This window comes from Drosophila erecta, unplaced genomic scaffold (assembly GCF_003286155.1).
Source record: "Drosophila erecta strain 14021-0224.00,06,07 unplaced genomic scaffold, DereRS2 tig00000021-arrow-pilon, whole genome shotgun sequence".
Taxonomy (NCBI): domain Eukaryota; kingdom Metazoa; phylum Arthropoda; class Insecta; order Diptera; family Drosophilidae; genus Drosophila; species Drosophila erecta.
In genome coordinates this window covers 10801759-10829715 of record NW_020825198.1, presented here as the reverse complement: position 1 = coordinate 10829715, position 27957 = coordinate 10801759, and the positions used below count along the sequence as shown (strand labels likewise).

Below are 27957 nucleotides of genomic sequence, written 5' to 3'. Positions count from 1 at the left end.
ACAAGCTACCATAAAAATATACAAATTAAAACTGAATTGTTCTTAATTTTTTTGGTGGTTGTGGTTAGGATATTAGTTTGAAAAAGTTTTATTACATTTAATATGGCGGCTGGCTGAGCGGCTGGAACTTCAGTGACCGGTTTGGCTGCCTGGAAGATTTATATAATATTTTCATGTATTTTCGTGGCAACTTAGGGGATTGTCTTTAGCTCTAGACTACGCTTTATAATACCTTAAATACGTACACTGAACCTAATGCTAGTTGGACATCCATTTCAATGAACGAAACTCACCTGGAAGCGTAGATTTGGATCAGCGGAAGCAGCGGCTGCTAAGAAGGGATCATAGTATACACTGCATTGGGGACAAGATGATAAGAGAAGATAATATATTAATATAGAATTCGTGGTGGGATCATGTCTGGGTGAAGGTGAGTTAAGCCAGAGGCAAACAATCAATGGTGTATATACGATATAGCCATTTTAATTGGTTTACCTCTGCTTCACTTTGCTGGCACTTAAAAGCAAAATTCAAAAATCAATTTTCTTTTGGTTCATTTTTTTAACGCACTTGTGTGGGCATTGATTTGGGCACAATGGAAAACCAGACGGGATAAAGTTTGTTTGTTTAAATAAAAAATATTTCTCGCTAGCCAATAAAACTTTATCCACATCCGGTTTTAGTTATTTTTGTTTGTTTTCTTTTTTTTTTTTGATTTATTAAATGTTGTTGTTGTTTTTCTTGGTACCGGATGCTGTTGTGGGTAAATGGCTGGAACTCAAGGGGCAACTGAAAAACAAAAGTTGGCACCTAACCGCTGTAGACACCCCACCTACCTACCTAAAGAGCCTGTGCTAAACTGACCTGATCTGACCTGATTCCCCACTTGATGACGAACTGATTTGGAGGAAATGTTTGAGATAGAGGAAACGAAATAAAGGTAAATTAAAAGGTTTAGATATTGTCGTTTATATAGAGCACTAGCAAAGATAGCCAACCAACCAACCACATACATTGGGGTCATTCCATTACCCAAACACTACGAGAATTGTCTTGCTTGCTTGCTTTAAATTTGCATTTAATCTTTAGACAGAACAGACACTCATGCACCTAGCTAATTAGTTTGGATTTTTTTGTTTTTTTTTTTAATTTTTATTGGTTCTTTGGTTTGGCATGTCTTGATGTGTGTTGATAAGTATACAGATCTTAATGGAGCATTCATTCGTACGCTATGGTGTGAGCTTTGATATATGGGTGGGTGAGTGTGTTTGGGTGTGTGTGTGTGTGTGTGTAGAGAGAGCAGCCACAAAAGAATAAGTTAATCAAAGGTCTATATAAATATATATATAATGTCGGGGCAGAACATGCACGCAAGGCGCTGGCAGAGAGCGACGCAGTCGCATTAAAACACTTTCAAGTCAAATTCAAATCGAAATTCATCATACGCCTAGTGGTACACAATATACAACCGAGTAGAGTAGGTCCCTTAACCAATTGTAACGATAAATTAACGATGCCAAAACACACACTTCTGTCAATCAAAGTATGATCAAATATAATGCGAGTGTGTATTTATATATAGAGTTTTAGATAGTTTACGTGGATGGTGTTTGTGTTAGCGTGCGTTAATCGGTTGCTGCTTTTTGCAAATTTTGTATTCAGTTTGCGTTCGGATCGTTATACTCTTCTATTGCTCGATTTATGTATACAAAATAAGACAAAGTCTAGGTTTCATTATATGCGATATTAAAACTTTACACACACAAGATAGCTAAAAAACATTTGTCACCAACAAGATAGAGACGTATATAGTAACACAGAAAGAGAGAGAGTTGGTAGGAAAAACAATCTTTAAGCTATAAACAATTTAAGCTTTAGGTTATAATCATGACAGATGAGCAGGAAGTTCCACTGCGGTTTCGGTTCAGACACCACAGAAAAAAACGTAAGGATTAGGGAAATAATTATACATTTAAGGTTAATACTACGTTTATACGCCAACATGTATGGTTGAGAAATAAATACTTGTCTCAAACAAAAATATATAATAGCTTTTAACAGCTGCAAAGTAATATTTAAAGTTCATAGTTAATTTGTACATATTTGTAACTTTTTCATGATTGCTTTGATGCGCAAATATCAATATTGAAATGAACAGGAATGGCAACATCTAAAGATTTGTTTTGTAAATTTGGTGAATCAGAAATGAAAACCATTAAATAAAAGCATTCGAAATGGTAAGGCGTGCGCATAAACGTAGTATTACTGATGGCGGGGTGAATATAATGGTAAACTGGGGTGCGCTACAACTACATACGCAGCGGAATCAACTAAATAACAAAGTTACAGCTACAGCGGACTAACTACGGCGGGATCGCGGTTGTGACGGAGTGAAGTCCACGGCGGAGGACTCTACTTACGGCGCGAATCCATGCAAAGCGGCCGCATTGTTGGCCGCATTGGCCGACGCAGCCATGGAAGCAGCAGCCGCAGCAGCAGCGGCTGTTTGCGGCGATTGTGTGGCGCCCGTGGCCGCCGATAGACGGGCGGCATAGGCGGCGGCGGCGGCAGCAGCGTTCGGATTACCGCTCGGATTCTGTATGGCAGCGGCTAGGGATTGCTGCAGTGCAGCAGCATTGCTGGCGGCCGTGGGCACCGCGACCGCTTGCAGTTGCGCCAACTGTGGGCCGAGGGCGTGAGCGTGGGCGTGGGCATGGGCGTGGGCGGCATGCATGTGCGGATGCGAGGCGGCAGCTGCGGCGGCTGCTACGGCGGCATGTTGCTGTTGTTGCTGCTGCTGCTGCTGTTGATGTTGCTGCTGTTGCTGCTGCTGCTGGACCGCCTGTTGCTGCTGCACGGCCTGCTGTTGTTGCTGCTGCTGCTGCTGGTGGTGTTGCTGCTGGGCGGCGGCAGCAACCTGCTGCTGTTGCTGCTGGACAACAGCCTGCTGCTGCTGCTGCTGCTGTTGGGCGACTGCTGCCGTGGCCACGGCGGCGGCGGCCAGCTGGCGTTGCTGCTGTTGTTGGGCGGCGGCGGCGGAGGCCGCCAGCAGCGCCGGATGATGATGCGGATGATGGGGATGATGGTAGGGTGTGGCGCCGACCACGCCCACGTGTCCGCGCTGGATGGCCACTCCACGCATTGCGGCGGCAACGGCGGCTGCAGGAATCACCGAACCGATACGGAAATTCGTATATTTTTGGGGCATTGATATATGTTTTTTTTTTTTTGCAACCATTTGACACAACATTTTTGACCAGTGTGTTTTATTGTTTGTATTTATGTGATATTTTTATTATTATTTTTTTTTGTCATTTATGTGTGTGTTTTGTGTGCAAAAAGTAGAAAAAGGAAAAGAAAAGAACACAAAACGCATGCGGTTAGTTTTCTCTCTTGATATATAAGTAAATATTATATATAGTATATAGTATATGGCAAATCTAGGCATTATGTAACGATTTTTGTTTTGTATATATAGTCATAGCGCTGAGATGATATTGGTATATACATATAACAATACATAAGACATACGTGTAGCTCATACATATGTATGTAAATGGGATTTATATCGAAACATACTTAAACATTAGAACACTGAATTACCAAGAAATGCTACGCATTAGTTGCATTTATATTGCATAATTGTATATATACGAGTATAGAGATATTATCATCAACAATACGAAAAACATTGGACCGATCTTTAGTACAGAGTATATAGCATATGTACATACATCCATATGTGTACGTATGCGGCAAGACCTTTTCGTTTCAACAACTCATTGCATTTTGCTGTGTGTGTGGGGGGTTAAAAGCATTTAAGTAAATAAAATACATTTAATTGTTGTTTAACCCTTGCACCTTTCAAATACATTTAAAACTAGCAAGAACATTTACCAAGTGCTAAGTGGAATGATATAACAAGTAGGCCGATTGAAATGCAGATTGAAATTCGGAGGTTGGAATTTTGCGGAATTTCTACATAGAGGGTGGTGGAGAGGAGTGGAATTGCATGCCGAGGGATAAATCATAAGTAAAGGAATTTAAATTATGCAGAAACGATATGAGAAGTTATTCGGTCAACACCAATTTTTTCACTTTACTACAATTGAATCGCATTTAATTTGCAATCGGGCCGCAGAAGCCGCAGTTTAAATGTTGTCCTTTTTTTAATTCGATGCGGTTTTATCACTCAATTTATAATAGTTGCCACATATGTATGTGGATGTTTAAGCCTCATAATTAACAATTTCGCCAGAAAAGCCGACCGATAACCAGAAAACCTGCTCATTATGATCGGCCGCAGGTATCCGTAGGAATGTGACATTGTCTGTGAAAATCAGTGCACAAATCATAATTGAAATTTATGAAATTATTTTTGGACTTTGAATCGGTGTGTTCGCACTGCGTTTGGCAACATTGCGCCGCAAATTGAAAATTTGTTTGACCAACATGCAATTAAAAATTCGATTTGCCATATTTGTATGCAAATTATTGGCCAAAAACTTAAACCGTGTGTGAGTGCGGCAAAGAATATCATAGGAAATATTCATTGAATTTGAGCTGAAACGTTTTTCTGAAATGTTTTGCTAATTTTGCGTGGCTATACAAACTAAACGCTCTGGCAACGAAATAATCAAGGGAATTAAATAGATTTTTTTCGAAGCGGTCTAGGTGGCATGCAAAAATAAAGTTTTTGAAATTCCATTCAGTTTCTGCGTTTAATTGGCAAATTGAATTCGTGTTCTCTTCAATTGTTCAACGCCAAGTCAAATAGAGAAACACAAAAAATCGAAAATCGTGCAAAACTCCAGGGGTGTAAAAACCAATAACAAACAGGAGCAGTATAAATTGGGGAATAGTTGGATAGATAGAGAAATAATAGATACGAGAGTATGGTTACTAGATAGTGATGCTCTAAGAGAAAGGCCTTACGAAAAAATGCTTGCTGCGGCAAAATGTTCGCTACCGATAAACATTACGATATATTCGATATATTTACGATATACAATTTAGACTAATGGTTAAAGCTAAAACCTTGCCATTCTTAACAGCTAGTTACGGTTACAGTTTCAGGTGGTTGCCACTAGTTTGATTTATTTGAATTATATACTGCTTCGATCGAGTGTGGTTGGTGGTGTAAGTATGTGTGCCTAGACGTTGGAACAATGCAATCTCAAGGACGGCAAAAAATATGCAATATTTATGGAATATATCGATAGTCAAGTAGTCATACCCAAATGCGTAAACCAAAGTAACAAGACAACAAACATTTATACTGTATTATGGTACAAAGATTCTCATAGCTAAAGAGTTGGTGATCTTGGTTCTGGTTCTAGTTGTTGTTGCAGTGTTATTTTTTATACTTTTATCGGTTAATCAATTGCTACGCTTAAAAGCTGTATTTCTTTTTTTATATTACCACTATTTTTGGTTTGATTTTTGAAAATTTAAATGAATTTACAAGAAAATTACTTGTTCTTCTACATAAAATAATAAAGTTCTTTTTTATTTTTAATCATAATTACGTAGTTTCAAAACATATAAATGTTTAAGGGAAAACTAATATTTTTTTTATATTTCTTGGAATTTTTTTATGATTTTACTGCTGGTATTATAATTTTAATATTTTTAAACAAACATAAATAATTTTTTTGTTGTTCCAAATATTTTTGGTATATTAATATTCAACCTATAAACGTAGCAAACAATTTCCTTGATGTCCTTTTTGAATTCTGCTTTTAGACGCGCGTTTTCACCAAGGACCCTGAGATCAGGATCCTTTTTGGAACACTTTTGGTCGTCGTACCTCCGCCGTGGCGTTGCTGCTGTGGGCGTTGCTGCTTGGACAGCGGTGTGCGGTGGGCGTGGCGCGAGCATTATGGGCGTGGCCGCCGCTGCAGCCGCAGCATGTGCGGCGGCCGCTGCTGCCGTTGCCGGCGATGTTGCCGCTGTACCGCCCGCGACCGCTGACGGCGCTTGCGCCATCTGCATGGAGACGGGCAGCTGAAGGTGGGTGAGGGTGGGGGCTCCGGCGCCAACGGGGGCGCCCAGGAATGGCCAGGCGGCGACCGGCAGGCGGTAACCTTGGATTTGTCATATAGGTTTCAAATAAGTTGGGTTTATAGTTTTTTTCTTTTTTTTTCTTTTAACTCTGTGGTCACCATTAAAATGAACTTAGAATGCAAGTGTTAGGAGTGTGCGTGGGGTATCTGTTTTTTTTTTTTTCTCTTTTTTTGTTTTTGGATTTTAATATAGAGTATATACATATTCGAGGGATGCATGATGAGGTTGCTGTTGTATTTGTAGTTGCAGTTGTTTTGCATTTCGGCTTAGTTCTAGTGCTAAGTTAGACTTTGGTTGAATCTTGGCGCGCGACGAGAGTTACCAGTTACAGTTACGAGTACGAGTATAAATAGTATACGCTAAGGAGCATTTCAGACATGTTCAGACCAAAGGAATACCAGACCAAACGTAAAACGTGTAATAACGATAAAGTAAATCAGGACAACAGAGAAGTACACAATAATCAAAGTCAAATTCAAATTCAAATACAAATTCATAATCATAATCAGAATCAGAATCATAATGGAACGCACATACAACGAAACTGGTTAAGAAAAGGATATGTAGATAAAGTAGTTGGCATATAAATTGATATATAAAGTATATATAGTAGGTAGTATGCATAAGACAACACAGCCGCAATATGCTAAATTCATAACCATCAGTATAATGATCTCAGTCATTGTCATCAGCATTATTCGTCATTATTGATTATTAATTTAAAATCAGGACTAGAAAAAAATTGGCGGACGGGCCGGCTTTAAAAACGGGATATTCGAGCGGGTGTTAATGTGGCTTTTTATGATTAAAAATTGAATTTAATTTCGGTTTGGTAATTTTAGCTTGCTTGGTATTTTCCACTTTGTTTGAACTTTGGTTATATGCAGACAAAACATAGGAAATTATAAACCAAAAAAAAAAAGTAAATGGTTTAACTTTTACAAACGGTTATCAAATAAGTTGCAGCATTATATTCATATATAGTTTGTATGCATAGTTTATATAGATTAACGAAATTTTCGTCGGGACCTACCAAAACAAAAAATAAGTAGTATTACATGTATCTATTGAACGAAAAAAAATGCTCGTAAAAATATATACTTGTCCAAACATATTTGCAGATTGCAACCAAATAAAACTAAGAATAACGAACAAATGCAATCGCAAAAATGGTTTCATTTTGGTGAACTCTGGACATTTTAATCCTCCCGACGACGATGACCTACACATGGGCTTATATATCAATAGCCATAACAATAATATCAACGTTGGTGCCCTGCCTAAATATTTGTTCATTGCTTTTGGTCTTTCGGCTTACGAGCTAAAAAATTCGTTGATAAAACTCTTAATAATACATGTAGTTATATATGTATGTATGTTTACACAAACGAAAACTGGTCAATTATTGTACATTTATGATAACTTATTGCTTCTCAGTGTTGGGCATGATGTTTAATTGTGTGTATCATTATTTGAGAAAATACAACGAAAGTACGGCAGGCAATAAATACGTAATAGTAGCAGTAAAACACTAAAGTGAAAAATGTGGACAAAACGCTTACCTTCTGGCCATTGTACGCAAACTGTGTGTCCAGCAAGAGATTTATATATTTTTGCACATATATTTGTATTTTATTGTTCGCATGGAAAAGTGAAAAGAAAATATTTTCATTAGTCTCGCATTTAAATACGTGTTTTCTAGCATTTTACTTTTTTTTGGGTTGCCTATAATAAATATTGTTGAATACATGTCTTAGGCACATAAAAAACAGGCAGCTCCATAACAGATACTATATTGATTTTTCTTTTTTAGTGCTTATGGTAATTGGTTAAATACTGTAGAATTCTAATTGATTTGTGGCATTGTGTTTTCATTGTTTGCTGTTGCATGCAGCATCCTTGTGTTTTCTCTCATTGGGAAAAGGGCCATTTGCATACGTATGTAAATTTAAAATTTGCACATAGAGAAAAAGGGTCTATGCAGATCATATTTCATAATTTAGCGCACCAAACTTCAAATGGAAAGAGCTTTAGTACAGAGGACGGTTGAGTCGGAAAATTGGAAAGCAACTGAACGAGACAAATGTATTACAATGTAGGATCAAACTATTTTCTTTCCCTGTAGATTTAAGCCTTGCATACATTCATGTCAAATAGTACAGGAATGCTTAACAAAATGACAAATAAGCAAGCCATGATTGCATCCTTCCAGCGATCGAATGCTTACACAATGAGCTCTGCTCTTTGTGCCATGGAAATTCACAGGAGTCTGCAATTGCCTTGGAAAATGGTAAAATAAATACCCAGAAAAACCATCGAAAAATGCAGTAAGAGACATGTCAGTCAGACAGACAGAAAGACACCAGCATGAAGGGCATGTACAAAAAAAAAGAGAGGCCATGGTAAAGAAGACAGGGCGCATTAAGTTTAACATGTCAAAGGATCAACGCAAGGAAGAAACTAAAGGGGGAAAAAACACACACACCAAGTAAGCTAAAATGGCAAGATGATGAGGCAGAAGTCAGTGGGGAAAATTGTGCGGGAAAATCAACCTATACGGAGTAAATTTTCTTGCAAATGCACAAAGTAAGCGAGTGGGGTGCACATTTGCATATAAGACATAACAAAACACAGGGCTTGTACAAAACGTTCTTGCCGCCCTCCAGATAACCAGAAAACTTTACTTTTTTTTGCTCAATTTATGGGCGTGTGGCAGTGTCTGTTCGAGCGGTTTGTTTTGCCAGCAGGGTGAGGCTGCACCGCATGTTTGCAACTTTGTGGTTTATTCGCAATTATCCTGACTGCCGCTTCACTTACTGACTGACTAACTGACTGACTGAATGACTGAATGACTGAACGACTAAACGACTGAATGACTGACTGACTGACTAACTGACTGACTGACTGACTGGCTCTGCTGAATCCCTGACTGCCACCTAACGAGCAGGACAACGACGTGAGGCGTCCTCCAGCTGGGTAATAATGCAGCAGGCGATTTGCCATGCAAAAGAAGCCAGTTCGAAACGTGATAAAGTGACTGCCAGGACCTAGAGTAAATGGAGCTCTGCTGTCCCTTCGATTCTTTCTGCTGCCTGCACTGAACGAAATAAAGAGTACTTGCGCTTGCAACGTGTTGCTGCCGATGTTTACGTCATCAGTTCTTATGTCCTTTTCTAATGCTGGCTAAATGCAGGTTTAATGGTCACTATTATTACAGCAAAGTGTGTCTTTTTTTGTAGTGTACTACGTAGAGCGGTGTCCTGCGACAGCCGGTAAAGTTCTTCGTCTCCAGCAGCATTTAGTGCAACGCAAATGAAGCGCATTAGGTGCACGTGCACTTGGCCAAGGACAACAGGGCCAAATGGGAGCTGTCAGGATGGTGGGGCAAGTCTGCTCCTCGGTTCCATTGCTCCAGCCATATTGGCCTTTTTGTGTCCGAGTCCAAGTTTTGTTGGCAATACAAAAGCATTTTGCATCAGCAGCAGGATAACCGACCACCGGGGAACAGGAGCGTCAGCTGGAGACGGAGATGGAGCTGGAGAAAAGCTGCTATCGTCCTGAGCCGCTTTGCCAAAGAAGTACTCGCATTTCCCCCATCGCATCCTTTTCAATCTGATGCCTTGGGTTTCGGTTTAGTTTGGTCTGGTTTGCTCGGTTTGTAAGCGGCTTATCGTATTGAGCGTACCCAAAGTATAGATTTTGCGCTGTGAATACTTTTTAATGGCAAACAGAGAGAAGACGATTTAATCAGCAGTATTATTTATTATACATTGCATTGGAAACTTTTCTCGGTTTCAACTTATTTTCTTAGTCCTCTCATCTTTCTTTTTATAGCTATTTCTGCAAAAAAAAAGGGACTTGCAACTTCCATTTGAACTCCGCTTAACTGCAAATGGCACAAGAAATGACTAAGAACTTCTAGCTGAGTGAACTTCAAGATAGATATTTTTGATTTTCGAATTTAGAGGAATATCATGTCGGAAAGGGGCAGTAAACAAGATAGATAGATAGCTAAGCAATCCGAATTAGTATGGATCAAAGTAGGTATAAATTGATAGAGTTTATGAAAATTGCAGAGTTTTATGAGTAAAGAAATAAACAGAGTTCCTAACTAAAAGATACTCTTTCCGAAACAAAGAGAACTAGAAGATAGAATCATAAGCACATTTATTTGACACATTTTATTGATAGGTTTGGTCGCGCCTAAAATGATTTATTTAGCTTTTTTCTCAGCATGCTAGGACAGATTACAAGTTAGACTTAACTATTTTGTGGAGTATATCGTTTGGGAAGAGTTCAAATTTTGATTTCATTCAGCCAATGGGGGTGGGGCGAGTACAATACACAGTTAGCAACAGTTAACGTGCAACATGCCAGGGCATTTCAGAGGACCTCTCATTTAAATCAAACGATTATATAGATGGGCGGAAGGGATCGGAAGCTGCAAGCAGCGAGCATTCGTGTCATAGCAGGCACACAAGTTACAAAAACTAAAAGATTACGAAGTACGTTCATTATTTCATTTTGGTTTTTGTTTTTGATGGGGGAATATTTGGGGTTGGATTTGGATTTGGCTCACCTAGAGCTGGGGCCGGTATGGCACCATCTTTGGTCAGTACAACTGTGTGGGGTGTTTGAGAGAAAACAAAATTGAAAATCATATAAATAACGCTGGTCAATCATCATTATCATCAACATCATCATCAATAATATCATTGTCAAAGCAGACGCATAAAACATAACTTGGTGGAAACCACAAGTACGCATTATTTTTGATGTGTATTAAATACTATTTCGGTGTATCTTGAATGTGCGTTTTGGTTAGACAGCCGCAAAAACTCACGAAATTATATTACAAAAAGATATAAAAGGCATGGTGTTATACAAGTATTCAATATGCGTTTCCCAACAAATTAGTGGAATTTTTTTTGGATTACTTTAAGCCGGGGAACATTTTTGTAGCCTGTGCTGCCAACGGAAAAGAAACAAAATTGTAACATTTTCATTAGGAAACACACATTCGCTGGCAACTCAATTTCTCAGTTTCACTTAGTTTCAGTTTTTGGCCACCAAAGAACTTGATGTGAAAAGTTCCCAAAACAAACAATATAACAACGAAGAACAAAACATAAAAAAAAAAACGAACGAAAACTTGAGGAATGTTAAGAAACTAAACAATAGCAGCAAAAACAATGCACACTTAAATTGAGCAGACTTTTATTGCTATTTTCGTAGCTTTTGCTGCTGTTGCATTTCATCGTAATTGCATTTCTTAGCCGAACATTTGAACTTGTTTCATTATGTGGCTTAAACTTAGCTACCACGTAGGCGTGTATGTATGTGTCTATATAGGTGTGTGGGTGTGTGTGCGATTACATGTGTTGGTTTGAGTGTGTAGTTTGAGTGTGTCGAGTGTTAGGGTCACTTACCGTTGGGTACTGCTGTCACTTTTTTGGTTTGTACACGTGCAGTGGCGTTATTCACCTTCACAATTGGTTATTTTATTTAATTTTTGATAGATCAGCGAGCGTGGTGGTTGTAGTTGTTGTTGTTGGTTTGGTGATGAGTTTTTAAGATTTTTATTATATCATATACACACATATGAGCAGAGTATATATATAATTTGATAAATTTCGCATGTATAGAGAATGTAGAAATAAATTAGGTGTTAGTTAACAATTACGAAAATCTTTGCAAATAGTGTTCAAAGTGTTTGTGGTAGTGTCAGTGTGAGTGTGTGCTTGAAAGGCCTTTTAGCGAATTGTAATTTCGTTTGTGGTTATTTTATCTCCAAAAAAAAAAAAAAAAAAAAACCGATGGCTTATTTAAACGGATCAAAAGTAACAAAGAACACTCTGTATGAAAGTATTCACATAAATGCTGAGTTCTTTTAAATTCCATTTGTTTCGATTGAAAAAATGGAGAAAATTAATTTTTGAACGCTTTCAGCGAGCGGACGGACAATCATTTCCGTTTCCGGTTGGGCCACACACACACGCATACTCGTACATGCATGGCATCCATTTGTGGACACTGGGACTTAATTAGACTCGCGCGATTTCCGTTGCCATTTGCTGTGAAAATAACATTGCATTTCAGCCTTTTATGCGGCTCAGTTAATTTGTTTAACCAACCAACGGACAGACGTACTTTTTCGTACTTTGCGCATTTTCAGCATATTTTAAATGCCAATTATTTGCGGCTCACCCAGTAAGCATTAATCAGAAAAGGAAGGCGAAAATGAGAAATGCGTAATTAATTTTTAATGAAAGGCAAATAAGAATCAATCACTGTGCGCTATTCCTTGGATTAAATGAAAACAGATAAAAACCAGAAGTAGTTGGATGGAGGAATTTTTAAAGCCATATCGTTTTGGCACGCAAGGATTAAAAGTTGAAAAGCAATTTCTTTCCGCCACTCCTGTGATACATTCTACATAATATATATTAGTGCGGTCTGTGTGTGTGTGTTTCTTTGTATGTATGTGTGTGTGTGTTGGTTGGTAAGTTGTATATATGATATGGCATGCACCCACCTCGATTTTGCGTCCCTCAACCACGGTGCCGTGTAGACGTTCGCGTGCTCGTTCTGCATCGTTGCTGTTAGCGAATGTTACAAAACCGAATCCCTGCCATTCGCAATCAAACATGCAATTAAAGAAACATATAGAGTATATAGATTACGATTTTCAAAAACTAAAAAAAGATAAACGTTTTGGTACAACAAAGTCAGCTCTCTTCTTCGGGTTTTGTTGAAGTCGTATATTTATATTATATTATGTATATTATAAATAGATAAAGCTAAAGCTACAAAATACATCAACAAGGCGGCCAAGGACATGCTTTTCGGACAGGGGCCATTGGCACATCTTTGTACTCCTGGGCTTTAAGTGGGTCGACTGTTGGATTGGGATTTTGGAACTGGGTGTTTTTTTTTATATTTATTTTTGGATTGGCGACTGCGACATGCACGTGCCCTGCATTGCACACTACCACTCATTCCGCCACCTCCTTCGCCTGCCCCTCGCTCTCCAGTCATTCTTTCGGCCAAAAGCTCCTTGAGCATCTCAAGGTGTTGGGGCTTCGTTCCTGAATTATGCACAATTTCTAGTGCCATGGCAACTATGCAATTATTTTCACCAGGCTCCAGCGGCAAAAAAGACAACTCGACCAGGTTGCCCTGGCGACGGACAAAGACATCTCCTCAACTGGGAATTCTTGAAGTGCATAATTCAAATGAATTGTGCGACAATTAGATGCAAAATGTCCCGCACAATTGGCGGCAGAGAGAGAGAGAAAGAGGGAGAGCTGGCGACACCAGCGAGACAGAGAGGCACACAGAGAGCAAGCAGGCAGGCGATACAGTTGCAGAGAGAGACGGCGTGCTACTTTCTAGAATGTATAGAAAGTTTGAGGCAACTTACCTTGCTGCCGCGCTCGTTGAAGATGATTTCCACGTCGAGAATGGTGCCAAATTGCTGGGGAATAGAAAAATAATAAATATTAATTTTTGGAAAGCTTTCAAAGGGATAGTCAAGTTTGTAAGGAGTTCTAACGCAGATCTGCTTTCAAAGGGATAGTCAAGTTTCGGTATATAATTTATATATTAAGAGCGCGATGGAAGGAGGTAAGCATTTGTATTTAAATAGACTCTCTAAATAGATAAATGTATACTCATAAAGACAGTTTCTATCTGCTTTAATGTTTTTAAATTCTTCACTAAAGTACATAAAATATGGCTATTACTCATTCTCCAGTATGTATGCGATTTTTGCAAGAGCTAATAATAAAATTGATTCGATCCATGTCCGTACTCACCCCAAACATGGCTCTCAGATCGGGATCCCGGAAGCGGAACGGTATGTTGGAGACGTGCAGCCGCTTTGGCTGACTTTTGGCATCGAGGGAGGCGGCAGCTGCAACGGCGGCCACCGATTGGGCCGGGACTAGGGCGCTGCTGAGACTAGTTGCCACATTGGCGGTGGGCGACATGATGCCGCTGGCCGCGGCGGCTGCTGCATTCAGGTGGGCGATCACCTGCGATGTGCTGGCCGGCACAACGGCACAACCTGCTGGTGCGCCACCATTGGCAATGCTATCCAATCCGGTGGTGGGCAAGAGGCCAACGCCACTGCTGCTGGTGGCCGCCAATGTGCCGGAAGCTATCGAGCTGCCCGTCACTGAGGTGCCTGCCGATTGCATCGATGTGGGACTGCTGCACAGGAGCGGTTGCTGTTGCTGCTGCTGCTGTTGCTGCTGTTGTTGCTGCTGCTGCTGTTGTTGCTGCTGTTGGAGGGCGGGCGGCGTCTGCAGGAGCGGTTCACCACTGGCCACCGGCGATGTATCACCGGACATGCTGCCCTCGGTGGCGCTGCCATTGAGGGTTAGTCCGCAGCCGCCCGCCTGCGAGGCTGTTGCGCTGGACGGGGAGTTGCTGAGCGGTGAACTGGGCGTGCCGCCGCCTCCTCCGCCGCCGCCACCGCCGCCGGTATTGCCACCGCCTCCAGAATTGGGCATGGCGGAGCTCTGTTGTGATTCTGCTGCCTCATTGGCGATCAATACTGTGGACTGCAAAGAACAACGGGAAATATAAGTCAATTAGTAATGGCAAATACGCAATTTAAAAGGTTTAACTTAATTTAAAATATTTATATTTATTTATGAATATTTTCATTACAAATTTTTTGTAATTTATACTGAGCTTTGTTAATTATAATTTTTGTTCAAATTTCCCTTTGCTCCATATTTTCATAAACAATACGTTTAAGCGATTTAATTCTTTGTAAATAAGATGCAAATCATAAGCAAATAAAAACTTGTTGTTTTAAAATATTAAGGATGATGTAAATTTAAAATAATAAACCTTTTTGATTTCTATTCCTATTCGGGGACGCTAATAAATTCTTCTTGCAACCCTAAAAAATTTGCGTTCGCAAATAACCGCCAAAAGTGAAAATTAAATTTTTCAATATAATTTGGTGGAAAAGCGATTTTTGTGAAACTTTCAAAAGCACTCCAGCTATTTGCAGTTGTTTGCAGTTGATTTGCATGTATTTTTTTTTTGCAGTTGAATTTTCAGTGCTGCTGGCAAATCGAATGCGAGCAAGTGCCGCAATAAATAAACAATTGAAATGAAAATACAATTTCCAAGTGGTTTACATCCCGAGAGAGATGAAAATCCTGCGAGAGGTGCGGAAAAACCGGGCATACGCATCTGTATGTGTGTAAATGTGTGTGTGTGGGGTTGACCCAATAAAAAAAAGTCATATATGCACACACACCCACACACAGATAATGGGGACACCCATACATACAGACAGAGAGCAGAGAAAACATGAGATGGAAGTTCCATACACACACACAGACACCCATATGCACGTACATATTATTTTGTAGCACAAACTTGTGTTGACTTATGCAATAAAACTGTCGCGCAAACTGTTGCAATATACCCAATCCACCGCAGCGCAGCAGAAATCCCCCAACGAGCCCGCGAAAATGTTTGCATTTTGTATTTCTGCATTATTAAAACTGAAAATGTACTTGCTATCGATGGCGTGGTATGCTATGCTATTGTTGTTTGAAACGCCCCCACCTTCTATGGCATTTTCCCCGATCCGGGAATAATATGAAATATTCTCAATTTACGCAGGCGACCAAATTCGATGACAATGCAATAAAAACCAGAATGAACAGTAGACGGCGGAAAAAAAGGAAATATAAACAGATTTTCCGCTCGCCCCATAATGTAGGCAATGGAAATAACGCTTAACTTAATTTGCTGCGCATTGTTGGCACATAAATCTAAACAAATTTTTCTCCGCCCTGTGACAAAATACATTTTTTCCACGCTTTGCATCTTTTCACTTTTATTTTTTTTTTTTTTTTTGTACTCGGTTTGCATGTTTACCGAACATTTCGGGCCCAAAGTGAAATGGCGTGAAAAACTTTGGCCCCATAAATGGCCAACTGACGGAGGTGGTGGAGGGTTTATTGTTTCGGGTATCGGGTTACACGTAAATGACATTTAACGCTTTTTAGTTTATCGAAATGCTTTTTGTGCGGCACGCGACATGGCTGAAAAAAGGTCTGCGGCTCGGCTTGATTCGGAATTAAAAGAATTTCTGCATAAATTTGAAAACTTTTCGCCCGGCTAAAAAAGGGCTAGAAATTTGCTCTAAATTGTTTTGATTTGAATATTTGACTTGGGCATTATACGTGAACTTTGAATGCCACAATTGCGACCTTACTTTTGGAGTAACTTCGAATTAGATTGCTGCTTTTTATTTCCCAAATCTTAATTTAAGCTGGCACGACAAGATGTTGAGATTCGATTTGGTTATGGGAAATAGGATAGGAAAATTATAAACCTTTTTGTAGCACTGAAAACCCATTTCATTACAAATAAATCAAAGTATGCGAAATCCCTTTGGACGGCAGTCCACGTAGTGACGAAGCGTGTCATCATATTTGATGTAGATAAAATAAAGTGTACGCAAGTCCCTATAATCGCATTTTGGTTGAGCTGCAGTACCCACAGTTGGAATTTAATTTCCCCGACTCAATTAATTATAAGAAACTTGGCCAGCATCTGCTTTTGCCAGGCATAACGACAATGTTTCCCTGATGATGACTATGCGTATAAAAAATTGCTGTTACAAAAGAGTTCAAGTTGGGGCAAAAAGCAGCTTTACTCATGGCCAGTCGTCGGTTGGTCGCCTAATGAAGATGAGCTTGGTAAACAAATAGCAGAATAAAATGGGAGAAAGAAAAACGTGGTAAGACCAAGAAAATGGCACGTAAATTTCAATTGTCCACCCGGCTCTTCTCTATTTTGTATGACATGTTTTCCACTTTTTTATTCCGTCCTTGTCTGTTTATTTTATTATAATTTGTATTTTTTTTATTTATTTTTTTTTTTGTGTTTTCTGGTTTGGTTGCTGACTCACTATGCTGAGCACATTTGGTGGGGGCAGCGATGATTGCAGATGCTGCTGGTGTTCTGGTGGCTGCTGCACTTGGTCCACGGCATGTCCATTTGTCAGAGGATGCGGAATGGGACCTGGGACTCTTGGTTCTGCGAGGCTGGTTCCATTGTACTCGTACTCGTACTCGTACTGTGTCTGTGTTTGTGTTGACAGATTTGTCTGTGATAAATTTTCAGATAACAACAAGGATTTGCGTTTTAGTTGCAGTTGCAGCCTCTCTGTTCTGTTTATCTGGGTGATTGTGTTTGTGTGGGGGGACGTGGATTAAGAGACAGAGTGTAGAAATGGTCTAAAAAAACCAGACAGGCAGACAGGCGGCAGGCGACCAACACCAACAATTTGCTTAAATGGGTAGCTTAATTTTTTACTTTCAACCATTTTACAGCTGCTTAATTGCTTGGAACATGCCTTGAATATATAATTTGAACATTTACCATATAGAGATTTATGTAATTTAAAGTATTATGCGGTGTGACAAAATGCAGATTGATAAATAAATGATATGCTTGTTTATCCATTACCAAATGATGTATACAGAGTACTCATCGAACTCTAAACATTTTAAGAATATACATTTATCATCTAGGATTTGGTTTAAAGGTATCTTGAGAACGAACAACAAAATTAAAATAAACCAACAACAAGATTTGAATACTCTTAACTTTCTAGCCGATGAAATGCAAATTGCTAATCGCTATGAACAGCACATTTGTATTTTATCCAATTCATATACTTTTCCCAAGATTTCATCATCATTTTGTGGTCCTAATTTTCACTTTTCAATTACATTTTATCTTTATTTTCACTTCGACAGCCTTTTTAGTTGGTGCTGTTGCTTAGCCAATTAATATTGATAAACATTTAATTGAATGGAATTTTCTGAGTAATTGAATGTTTGGACGAGAGGAAATAAATAGAAATGTGTTGACCAAAGTTATTGCACATTCAAGAGACTTAACCACTGGATTTAATGCCAAGGATTTGGTTTAACTGACCATGGTCTTCAGTCGGTTTAAAATAAGCATATTAAATTTCCCAAACCATGTTCAAGTCTAAAATAATTTGTCATTTTCGGTGCTTATAGCCGCAGGACGACTGAACAACAACAAAAGGAATGGAGCTATTGAAAGTGTGAGGATTAATATTGCGTATTGTTCTTATTGAAGAGCGCACAATTTAATTAATTGTGAACTACGTGAACATAAAGCCAGTCAAAGGTTGCAAAAGAACAAAAGCACAAAACACATTTATTTCGCCTGATTAAATATTGAGTATTTATTACACCTGCAAGGCACAAATGTTCTTCTAACGAAATTCAAATTTCTTGTGTTTAATATTGGCCTGCTTATGAGAAATACTGTATTGCTCTTATCTATTAAATTATTCAAATGCACGAATCCATTTCCATAAGTAAATACCTTTGGTCAATGACCAAACAAGGGTTTGTATTTATTCAGCTGATTTTCCATTTTCTATCTCGACCTTCTAGCCCACAAGCATTTCTGTTTTGCTCTTTTTAAAGTTGTTTAAATATATAAGTGTGTGCTTTCATGGAATGCACATGATTTCAGAGATACTGCGGAAAACTCTAGCATGTTTATGCCAACGTGTGTGCTATAGTCAATTTTTAATTAGAAGCTGAGAAACAATAAACTACACAGCACACTGAAATCCAGCTCCAGGGTCAAATAGGAAACGAGAGCTAGCAGCCACTAAAAGTATGCTACAAAAACGCCCAACACAAACAAACACAAGTGAGTACGGTGTGTGTGTGTAAGTGTGTTTGTGAATGCCAAAGTGCGTGAGTGTTGCTTGCTGAAGGCATTTTTCTCTGTGCAGCTTGCTGCAATTAAAAATGTAAAAGCAAAGCGCTCACACCAACAAAAAAAATACCGACTAAACAAGAGCAGGTGCAATAGCGATAACAAGCACGGCTTTTATTTGTTTGCCCTGGCTTACACTGGGAAAAATTATATACTAATAACATAAAATAATAAGATACACACAAAAATATTGCCTATTTTGGCATACTTTTGATTTGACTTCTAAAATATATACAAAATAAAACATTTAAACAAATTATTATGCTGTATATTTAAATGACTTATCATTCCACACGCACTTTTAAGAAATAAATTCAAATGCGTCATCAAGTTTCATATATGAATTTGAGAAACGAGTTTATACAAAAATATACTAAAAACAAATATTCATGTATTGTTGTGTATGTGAAGTTATGAATTTTCGATCGGTGTAGCACTGGCATATAAGTATCTGTGTGTCTGTCGCCATCTCTGTAGCTACAAACCAAAGCAGACCAAACCGAACCAAACCAAACCGATGCGAACCCAAAAGCCAAAAACCAAACACAGCTACAAATGCATAACAAACACACACAAACACAAATAGACTGATAGCGAGCGAGTGGGTTGAATTGGTTGGTGGGTGGATGGTTGGATGGTTGGATGGTTGGATGGATGGCTGTTTGAAAGTGGGATGGGTGGGTAGGTGTACGGAGGCTGGGGGCATAGGTCAAACAATTGTCCAGGCAAACTCACCTTCTGTTGCATGTACAGCGAGGCATTGACAACGTCGGAAACACTGGTGGCCACCACCACCGAATTGGCCGTTGATGCGCCGCCGCCCCCACAGCCGCCACTTGAATATTCTGTGGTCAATCCTCCGGCGGTTCCTGGCGCTCCTGCTCCTGCTCCCGCCCCAGCTGTGTTGTTGTTATTGCTGCTGCCAGATCCTGCGGCTGCCTCGCTGGCCGATTTCATTTGGGTCACTGGATCAGCAGACTGTTTGGCCGCTGCCGCTGCCACTGCCATGGACAAACTGTCCGCGGCGTTGGGTTGTCCGCCGGCCACCTGTTGTTGCTGTTGCTGCTGGGCCTGCTGCTGCTGCTGCTGTTGTTGTTGCTGCTGCTGCTGCTGTTGGGCGGCGGCCGCTGCGGCAACAACCGCTGCTCCAGGATTCGGAGCGGCGGCATAGCCGGCCGGAGCGCCCGGAAAAGGCGCCACGCCCGCCTGCACCATGTGCTGCATGTTCAGAAAAGAAACGAAACGGAAAGAGAGAACGGGGAAAGAGAAGCAGAGAGAGAGAAAGAGAGATGGGTTTATGGATTAGTAATGGTCGTACAAGTGTAAGTACACCCTAATTTACACTCCAAAAAATCCACTACAGTATGTTGCATGAGCAATCATTCGATAACTATTTAGTTTTATGAATGCTGTCTGTACACTTCAATTAATAATAAAAAAGGAGTTTACTTTTGTAGAATTTCATCAGTATATGAATTTTCTTTAAATAATTGCTGACAACATTTCTTAGAAAATGTGTGCAGCGTCGATCTTCTATGCATTTTTGCTAAGAAAACTTAAATGCTGCAACTTATCACTTTACTCATAGGCAAATATATTTAATATCATATTGTGTAATGGTTTTACTCTTTTAGAAAATAGAAAATTAATCACTTGGGTATTAATTTTACCCGGTTATACTTTTCATGCTACATACTTGGGCTTTCCACTTTCCTAACCTCATGCTAAGCATTTTCCCATTTGCGTGTGTGCGTGTGTGGGTTGACTGTGCCCGTAAAAGTGCAAAATTAAACCCAGGTAGTTTATTTTCCAGGTGGTAACCCCATCGGTAGCTGGTCCAGAGCTTTCCGTATTAAGCTCTCCGTTAGACAAAGGACACACACAGACAGAAAGACAGACAGACAACCAGTTGGGCAAACAGGCAAAGTGGCAAGGTGGCAAGGTGGCAGTCTGGATGAGGGCCAGGATTTCGTTGGGCTTTAGAGCGGGGATAACGAAATGCGCTTTAAATTGTCAGTTTTATTTGTATAAATTTTCGCCATTATTTGGCTTGTCTCGCCCGGACTGCCAACCCAACCACTGTCAGCAGCTATGAAATATGCAAAATTTGCAGCTTATTGTTGCTTGTTGGCTAAATTCATATACACATAGGGGTTTGGGGGGAGCTAAAAGAAAACTTTTGCTGAATATCTTTTTTTCCGGTTGCCAGAATGGATAGAACCAGGCTTATCGTGTGAGTGGCATTTTAATATGTTTTTGGCTATGGAAATGTTTGCCGCTGCAGCAGCTGCTTACATAAAATGGTTATTAATTCTGAGATTTAATGCAAATGTCACAGAAATGCAGGTAAAATGGTACGACTTGAATGCTACGTTTTACAGTGCTTATGTTTGCTTTTCAATTAATAAACGCTGCTTTTCCCACATGCAATGTTGTTACGAAAACGTACAGAGACTAATGGGTTTCTGCTGCAGTTTAGTTTAGTTTCGTTTAATTAGTGCAGCTTAAAAATAGCCAAAAGCTATGTTAAATGCCTAGACGCTAAACTATTTCATCCGATGGACACAGTTCATCTATCTTGGCCGCAAATATATATCAATGCCTCTATGGGTATGATTTAAGTTTATTTTAATGCTATTTCTTTTGGCACAGCCCATCCAATTGCAGTCGTCATATGCGTGTGTGCTCTGTTTCGGCATCTTGGCGATTTGCGCTTTGAAAAATTAGCTTGTTAATTAAATGCAAGCCACATATGACAAGTAGGCGAGGTGCAAGTATCTGTGCCCTGATATTCTCCGCCCTCCCCAACTAGTGACACAATCCGCCGTGCAAATTGGTGCTCATGTTGCTCATCCGCCACGTTGGCCAACCCATGATATATGCGCACTCCTATGCTCGCGCATACATGCCACACCTATATATTAGCGTAAAACTAAACAGCGTGTGCAGAAAGAGAAAAAAGCATAAAGGAGAAACTTGTCATGTTGAATTTACATAAAATTTGTATGAAAATTCATTCTGTTGTGCCAATGAAAATGTTTTCCCCCCGATTTTCCAACCCGCTTTTCCGACAGTGCTGTGCTGACTTGCACTTGAGAACCACAACCATCTTCGCCTAATAAGGCTGCGTATGTGCGTCTGTCCCGTCTTAAAGTTTTCCATTCAGAAACTTTGTCCTTAAACAACTCCCAATGAGTTTCATAATTTCCTGTCAACGGTATTTTGAACGCGGGGTCACAGGCACTTGAAGCAAATACTTCGCTGCATTCGCAAATATTTTTCATTTAATTGCTCTTGAACAGTGCGGACCAAGGGCCAGGACGAAAAAGTATTCCTTTTTTACACATTTTTTTTTCTTTTTTCAGGGGCCATATTTACATGGCAAATATTTCGTTCGGCACTGCGGCCCTGGCAATTTGCATTTGTAGTTACTCTGCAGCATAAGAAAAAAGGCAAAAAAAATAACATCAAGAGGCAACAAAAATTGTCGGCAGCTGGCACTGTTTTATTGACTGGGGCCAACAGCGCCAACTGCCATCGTTTTTTGTTTACATTCGCCACTGTTGTTTTTGGAGAATTTTCAACAAAACACTTTACGCTTCCATTTTGCAACAATTTCGCTTGCTGCACTTTCAAGTGGCCGCATTCAAGCGTTTTGTCTACCGGGCGATTTTTCGGCGGTTCGATGCTGAAAAAATATTAGACCATTTTTCCATTCTCATTTAATAATATTACGTTTTGGCAGCACACGCTGCGTATGCGTTACGTTCAATGTGTGTCACACATTCCACGGCTGGTGATTGATGGGCGCCGCAAAAAACCAAAGAGAAACAATATATACGCACCTCGAAAAGAAAAATAAATATGAAAGAAAAATGCGTTCAAATATTTGTGGGGTGGAAAAACCTGAAAAAATCACGCTGGGAAATGCATTTCGAACAAGAAGCAAAACTGGACAAGTAAGTGAAATGTAATTACACTGGCGAGCAGAGAAATTTACATTTTGATGGACCATCATTTAAAAATAACGATGTAGTACGTTATTTATTAGCTCAATTACTCTTAGTTTTAATACCTTGGAAAAAGACGAATTTCTTAATAGTAAGTTATATTTTTATGATTGGTTACAAGGTTTTTAAGACACAGCCTCCTTTGATCTTGTGCAATTATACTTTCCGCGAGACTTTCAAGATTTTCAAACTCGTACTTTGTGTTTTTGTTGAATAATGTCTTGAATCGCACCAAAATATTTAGACAGAAACTAAGGAAACCCGAAAGGCTGCCACACTTGTCAGAAGTCAAACCGAATTATATATAAATTATGTGAGCGGTTTCAGGCGCATTACATCAACGGAATATTTATAAACCGTGACGTGAATGGTGAGTGAAATTTTTTCATGTGCTTTGACTGCGTACTTTTCCCTCAAACCAAAATCTACTCTTCTTTTTATTTTTTGCCGTGTGCGTCCGTTTCGATTAACATTACCAACGCCCATAACGTATTCCTGTGCCAAACACCCGGCCAAGTTTGAACCTGACATAGTCAGAGAAGGCATTTGAATTTGACCAATTGCTCAATCGCTGACGCAATTCAGCGATCGAAGCGCCAATTTTGGTCTACGATGCAATGGCAAATTTGGGGCGACGCTCGTTAAAAAGCCGGGCCAACTTGGTTGCTTGGCTCATGCCGTGAATGCGAATTAAAACAAAAAAAAATACACAAAAAAAAGTGTCTACTAAAAAACGCTGCCAATTGAAACTGAAAATTTGCCTAGCGCGCGCCAACCGATTGTTTTGCATTAAACTTGGTTGGGTCTCTTTGATTTCGACTGATTTTTGGTGATTGCTCAATGGGCGTTTAAGTTGCAAGTGGGTCGATGCAGGTCACGTCTGCCGCCCAGATACGTTTGGAAAGTATTATATACATATACATATATCGATGTCACGGCAATGTGTCAGTGCCTAGTTTGGTGAGATGTGATCCGGTCAGGATTTTTGGCCTAATGGAAGGTCACATCTCCATAATTGCCACGGAAAGCGAATGCAGCACGTGCCAATTCAATTTACATGCCAATTGCAATTGCAATTCGACGTAGCCACCCAAGGATATTAAGCTCGAGAGCCAGTCCTTGTACAAATTAGGACACTACACACAAACAGAGCTCTTCAGCCACTGCCAGTTTTCAGTTTTTGCCAACAGGAAATTACAGCGACAGCGTGTTGAAGTGTTAGAGGAAGTTCAGGTGCTGTGACATGTAATATGACTGCAGGAATCGCTCGGGCTCTGAAATTGCAGCATGCGGGTGCATAGCGACGAGATACAAGATACAAATACTCGGGTGCCCATGTGTGTGCTTGCAATCTGCTTGCAAATCAACAGAACGGAAATGTATTTCAAAATACACAAGATGCCATGTTCGCCACTCTGCATCCTTTTAATAAGACAAACACTACAGCATCGCATTGCAATGCAACTGAGTGGGTGGTTGGGTGGGAAAATTAATGAAAAGCGCGTCACACATCTCGTATACTTAATGAGCACTGAAAGGCAATAAGCCCAGCTTTCTTGTCCACCATTAGGGCTGAGCTTAATGCTCATTCCCATCCACTTGTTCAAGGATAAAATAGGACCATTAAGTAGGGATACTTTAACAAACAAACTTGGAAGATTTTTGTAGGTGCCACAGTCTAAAAACCTTATACTCTTTTATTTGCAAGGCGCAATTTTAAGAATGCAAAGCGTATTAGATAAAAACACAATTGGATATCTAGCAAAATCTATCATAAACAATAGTTTTTGCTTGTGGCAAAAAACTGCTTTACCATTTCTCCCCATTAAACCTAAAGTTACGAAACGCACAGTAGGCCAACTTTATGAATGAAATTACAGCCCGGCAGGGCAAAGCACTGGGCAATAACTGACCAGGTTAGCAGTGGAAAACTGCCACTGCAAAACGGTAAACCTAAAACGTCAAATGCAGGTGCCTACAGCAGCAATATTCACAACAACGACCAAACGTTTGGCAAACGGGAAACGGCTAAAACCCAAACAGAAATGCCAGCAAAAACAGAAAAAACAAGAATAGATGGCCCTAGGCAAACTTGGCTAAGCCATAAAACCGGTTGGCTGAAAAATCGGGATATATAGAAGGGAAAAACAGGGGAAACGGTCGTCGCTGCCTGCGCATCTGCAAAAACCAAAAGCGAAACTTGAATTGCAGACCGGCATTTAAATGCGGTTTCTGTTACCTCGTGCAGACATGCGGTTTTTCTTATTATTATTTTTTTATATATAAATATATTTGCTGCTTTCCTGAGGTGCCACTTTAGTATGTCACTGGGCTGCCCACATATAGCAGTTTCCATAGTTGTTAATGGCCCAACCTGAAGTAGCTGAAGATGCATCACGATGACGATGACGATGACGATGACGATGATGATGATGATGCAGCTGAGGACTGGTTTGCCATTTAAATGGAATTTATGCTGCCTTACCCAAAGTCGAAGCTCCAACTCCGGGTCTGTCATCAATTGCCTTGCAGCTTTGCCAAATGAAGCATGAGCGAGTGAATGGGAAAAGTGCCACACACCCACACATGCACTGCGAAAAATGCTAACTGCTTTCATAGTTAAGCCAAGCTGAGATATTAAAATGTGGTAGAAATGCAAACACACTAATGAAATATTGCAAAAAACGAATAGAAAGTTTTGTAACACAACCCAGTCAAAGAACTCATTACAATATAGCTGAAGTTTTGCACATCTTTCTAAATTACACCTGAACATCTCGTGATTGATGCGTGTAGCAATAGTTCCCAGTGTATTTTATACTACCCCCTTTCAATCCCCTTTAAATGGCGAAGGCGATCAACTAAACCTTAATGCCAATGGAAACGTGAGAATGTCGCCGCCTCCGAAAGCTGAAGATGCACTTTCGGGTTCGCTTCTTGTGCGAAGATTTTTATCGCGAAATTTCGTTGGGATTTTCCTTTTGTCGCATTTAGCTGGAGGGCCAATGAAAAATCTACGTGAAAAACTAACAAAACGTGAGCGGAAAATTAAATAATTGAAAAGCCACTGTGCGAGCGAGAGGGTAGAGTGTGTGCGAAAAGGTCGATAGATAAATGCATTGTGATTACTCACTGGCTTAGCAAATGAAAACGAAATTGGCCAATGACCACTCGCTGTCTACCATCGCAAATATAGGTACTAAATCAGCGGCGAAACCCTCGGCAGTAGCACAAAAATCAATATAAATAAATGAAGACAAATATCGAAAAGCGCACAAAGAGTCAAAGAAGTAAATACATAAAACAAAAAGCGCAGAGATCTTCACGTTCCCTCAACTTGTCAATAAACAAGGCAAAATGTGAGTGAAAAAACTCGCACAAATACCAAATAAATTTTTATTTAAGAGCAAATGTTTGGCTATGCAAACGGCGTGCCACCAACAGACAGAAGACTTGAATTATGGCAGTCGAACGATGCGTTGACAAGACCAAAGGAAAATAAAAAACCAAAAATACACGGCAACGAACACAAAAAAAAAAAAAGAAAACCCCGAAGAAATTAAAGGCCCTGTCAATTGGCGCAACATCAAAAAACATCCAAGATAAACTTTACTTTTATTTATATTTTTGATGTGGCTTCTTTCATGGGCTAACAGGCATCATGAAAGCGTGTCCAAAGGGCTGCAGCAACGAAACGCATTTGAAATGATGCGAAACCCATGCTAAATACGTGTCCGCCGTAGAATCGTCGAGAGTCAGCATGTTTGAAGTTTTCTCTCTTAATTGGATAGCGATTATCGAGTGGACGAAAATTTATTTTTCCCCTCTGACATCGTTTACGGAATGATGAAGTACCAATCGGTAATCGCCAATTGAACCGAAAGCGCAATCAAGCCAGAAATATCACATTACAGTGGAGACCGTTTACTCCCAGGTTCACATATATTTTATGGATTGCACTGGCAGCGCAAGCAATAAAGTTTGTCAGCCATTCGAGAAAACATGGATTTCTTTTTTAAAAAGGGTGTTTATATAGCTTTTCTAGCTTTAATTTTATCTAAATTATGTTCTTGTAGCGAGCGAATCATATTTCTGTGCCCCCACCAATTGAACCCCTCGTCATTATAATCACATTTACTTCCCATCAGATATTACAACGTAATTGCAATTGATACACATTTTTCTCTGTGTGGGTTCAAGTCGAGAGCTCACTTGTCTCCATTGAATTACCCCCAAAAAGCCAGACGCAATTGAACAGCATTTTAGCCACGATTCGGCAACAAATAAACGACTCTCGTGATTGCAGCGATTGCAGCGAAATCGAGACGATGTCGCTTGCTGTTGCCATTGATTGATTTTCGCGCTTAAGCATTAGATGCAATCAAAGTTACAATATTTGTCCACTGTACTCGACTTACGCCCAGTAAGTCAAGGAAACCATAAATCAGGCAACCCCTTCATGCAATCAATGGGCAACACCTCTTTAATGGAAGCCTTAAAGGCCCCGCCAGCTTTTTTATACGGGCTCCGAAAAGAAACACGCAAAGCCCCAAGACGCTTATTAAATTGCCATCCACAAACAAGGCCCAAACAAACAGGCCCAAAACAAAACAAAACAAAAAAACAAAACGGAACATAACGGAACGGAACCGAACAGTACGTAGGCAAATAAACAAGCAGTCGAAGCGGAAGGAACTAACGGCTGAAAAACAAAAGCCTTCTTCCGGCCACCCACTGCACTTCACCTGCCAGAAACCTTTGGGTTTATGAAATATAAATGAGCTTTGCGAGCATTCAAACAGTAAGAAATCCAAAATTACACGCAATTTATGGATGTAGCAGGTGCAGGAAGTGGGCGTGGCCGGTTGCCATTAGGTTTTCTTTAAAGAGCACGCGACAAAACGCCATGCTACACGTGGCAAAATTCATTAAAACGCCGATTTCTTACATATTTTGGTATACTCATTTAAGAAAAAATGTATTTCTAATTAGTTTGTATTTAATAAGTTACATAAAATGCAGGGGTTTATAGTGAAAATGCATTTCCCTACTTAATATATGAATACATTTC

At 39.8% G+C, this 27957-nt stretch overlaps 1 protein-coding gene across 11 annotated transcripts in view; it reads right to left on the bottom strand.

Annotated features, from left to right (window-relative positions):
* Positions 1 to 27957, bottom strand: part of LOC6546340 (RNA binding protein fox-1 homolog 1) — a 76996-nt gene that overhangs the window by 2775 nt on the left and 46264 nt on the right. For 2 of the 11 annotated variants that reach the window (XM_026977567.1, XM_015158422.2), the window contains exons 3-13: positions 19612 to 20094; positions 17015 to 17212; positions 13884 to 14633; positions 13490 to 13543; positions 12602 to 12694; positions 11496 to 11550; positions 10646 to 10687; positions 7629 to 7649; positions 2421 to 3159; positions 294 to 354; positions 96 to 149 (exon numbers count right to left, since the gene is read on the bottom strand). In XM_026977567.1, the coding sequence (XP_026833368.1) occupies positions 96 to 149; positions 294 to 354; positions 2421 to 3159; positions 7629 to 7649; positions 10646 to 10687; positions 11496 to 11550; positions 12602 to 12694; positions 13490 to 13543; positions 13884 to 14633; positions 17015 to 17212; positions 19612 to 20094 (2550 nt within the window). Of the gene's footprint in view, positions 1 to 95; positions 150 to 293; positions 355 to 2420; positions 3160 to 5809; positions 6087 to 7628; positions 7650 to 10645; positions 10688 to 11495; positions 11551 to 12601; positions 12695 to 13489; positions 13544 to 13883; positions 14634 to 17014; positions 17213 to 19611; positions 20095 to 27957 lie in introns of all 11 variants that reach the window. The other 9 variants (XM_026977569.1, XM_026977568.1, XM_026977571.1 and 6 more) reach the window with 9 other exon arrangements.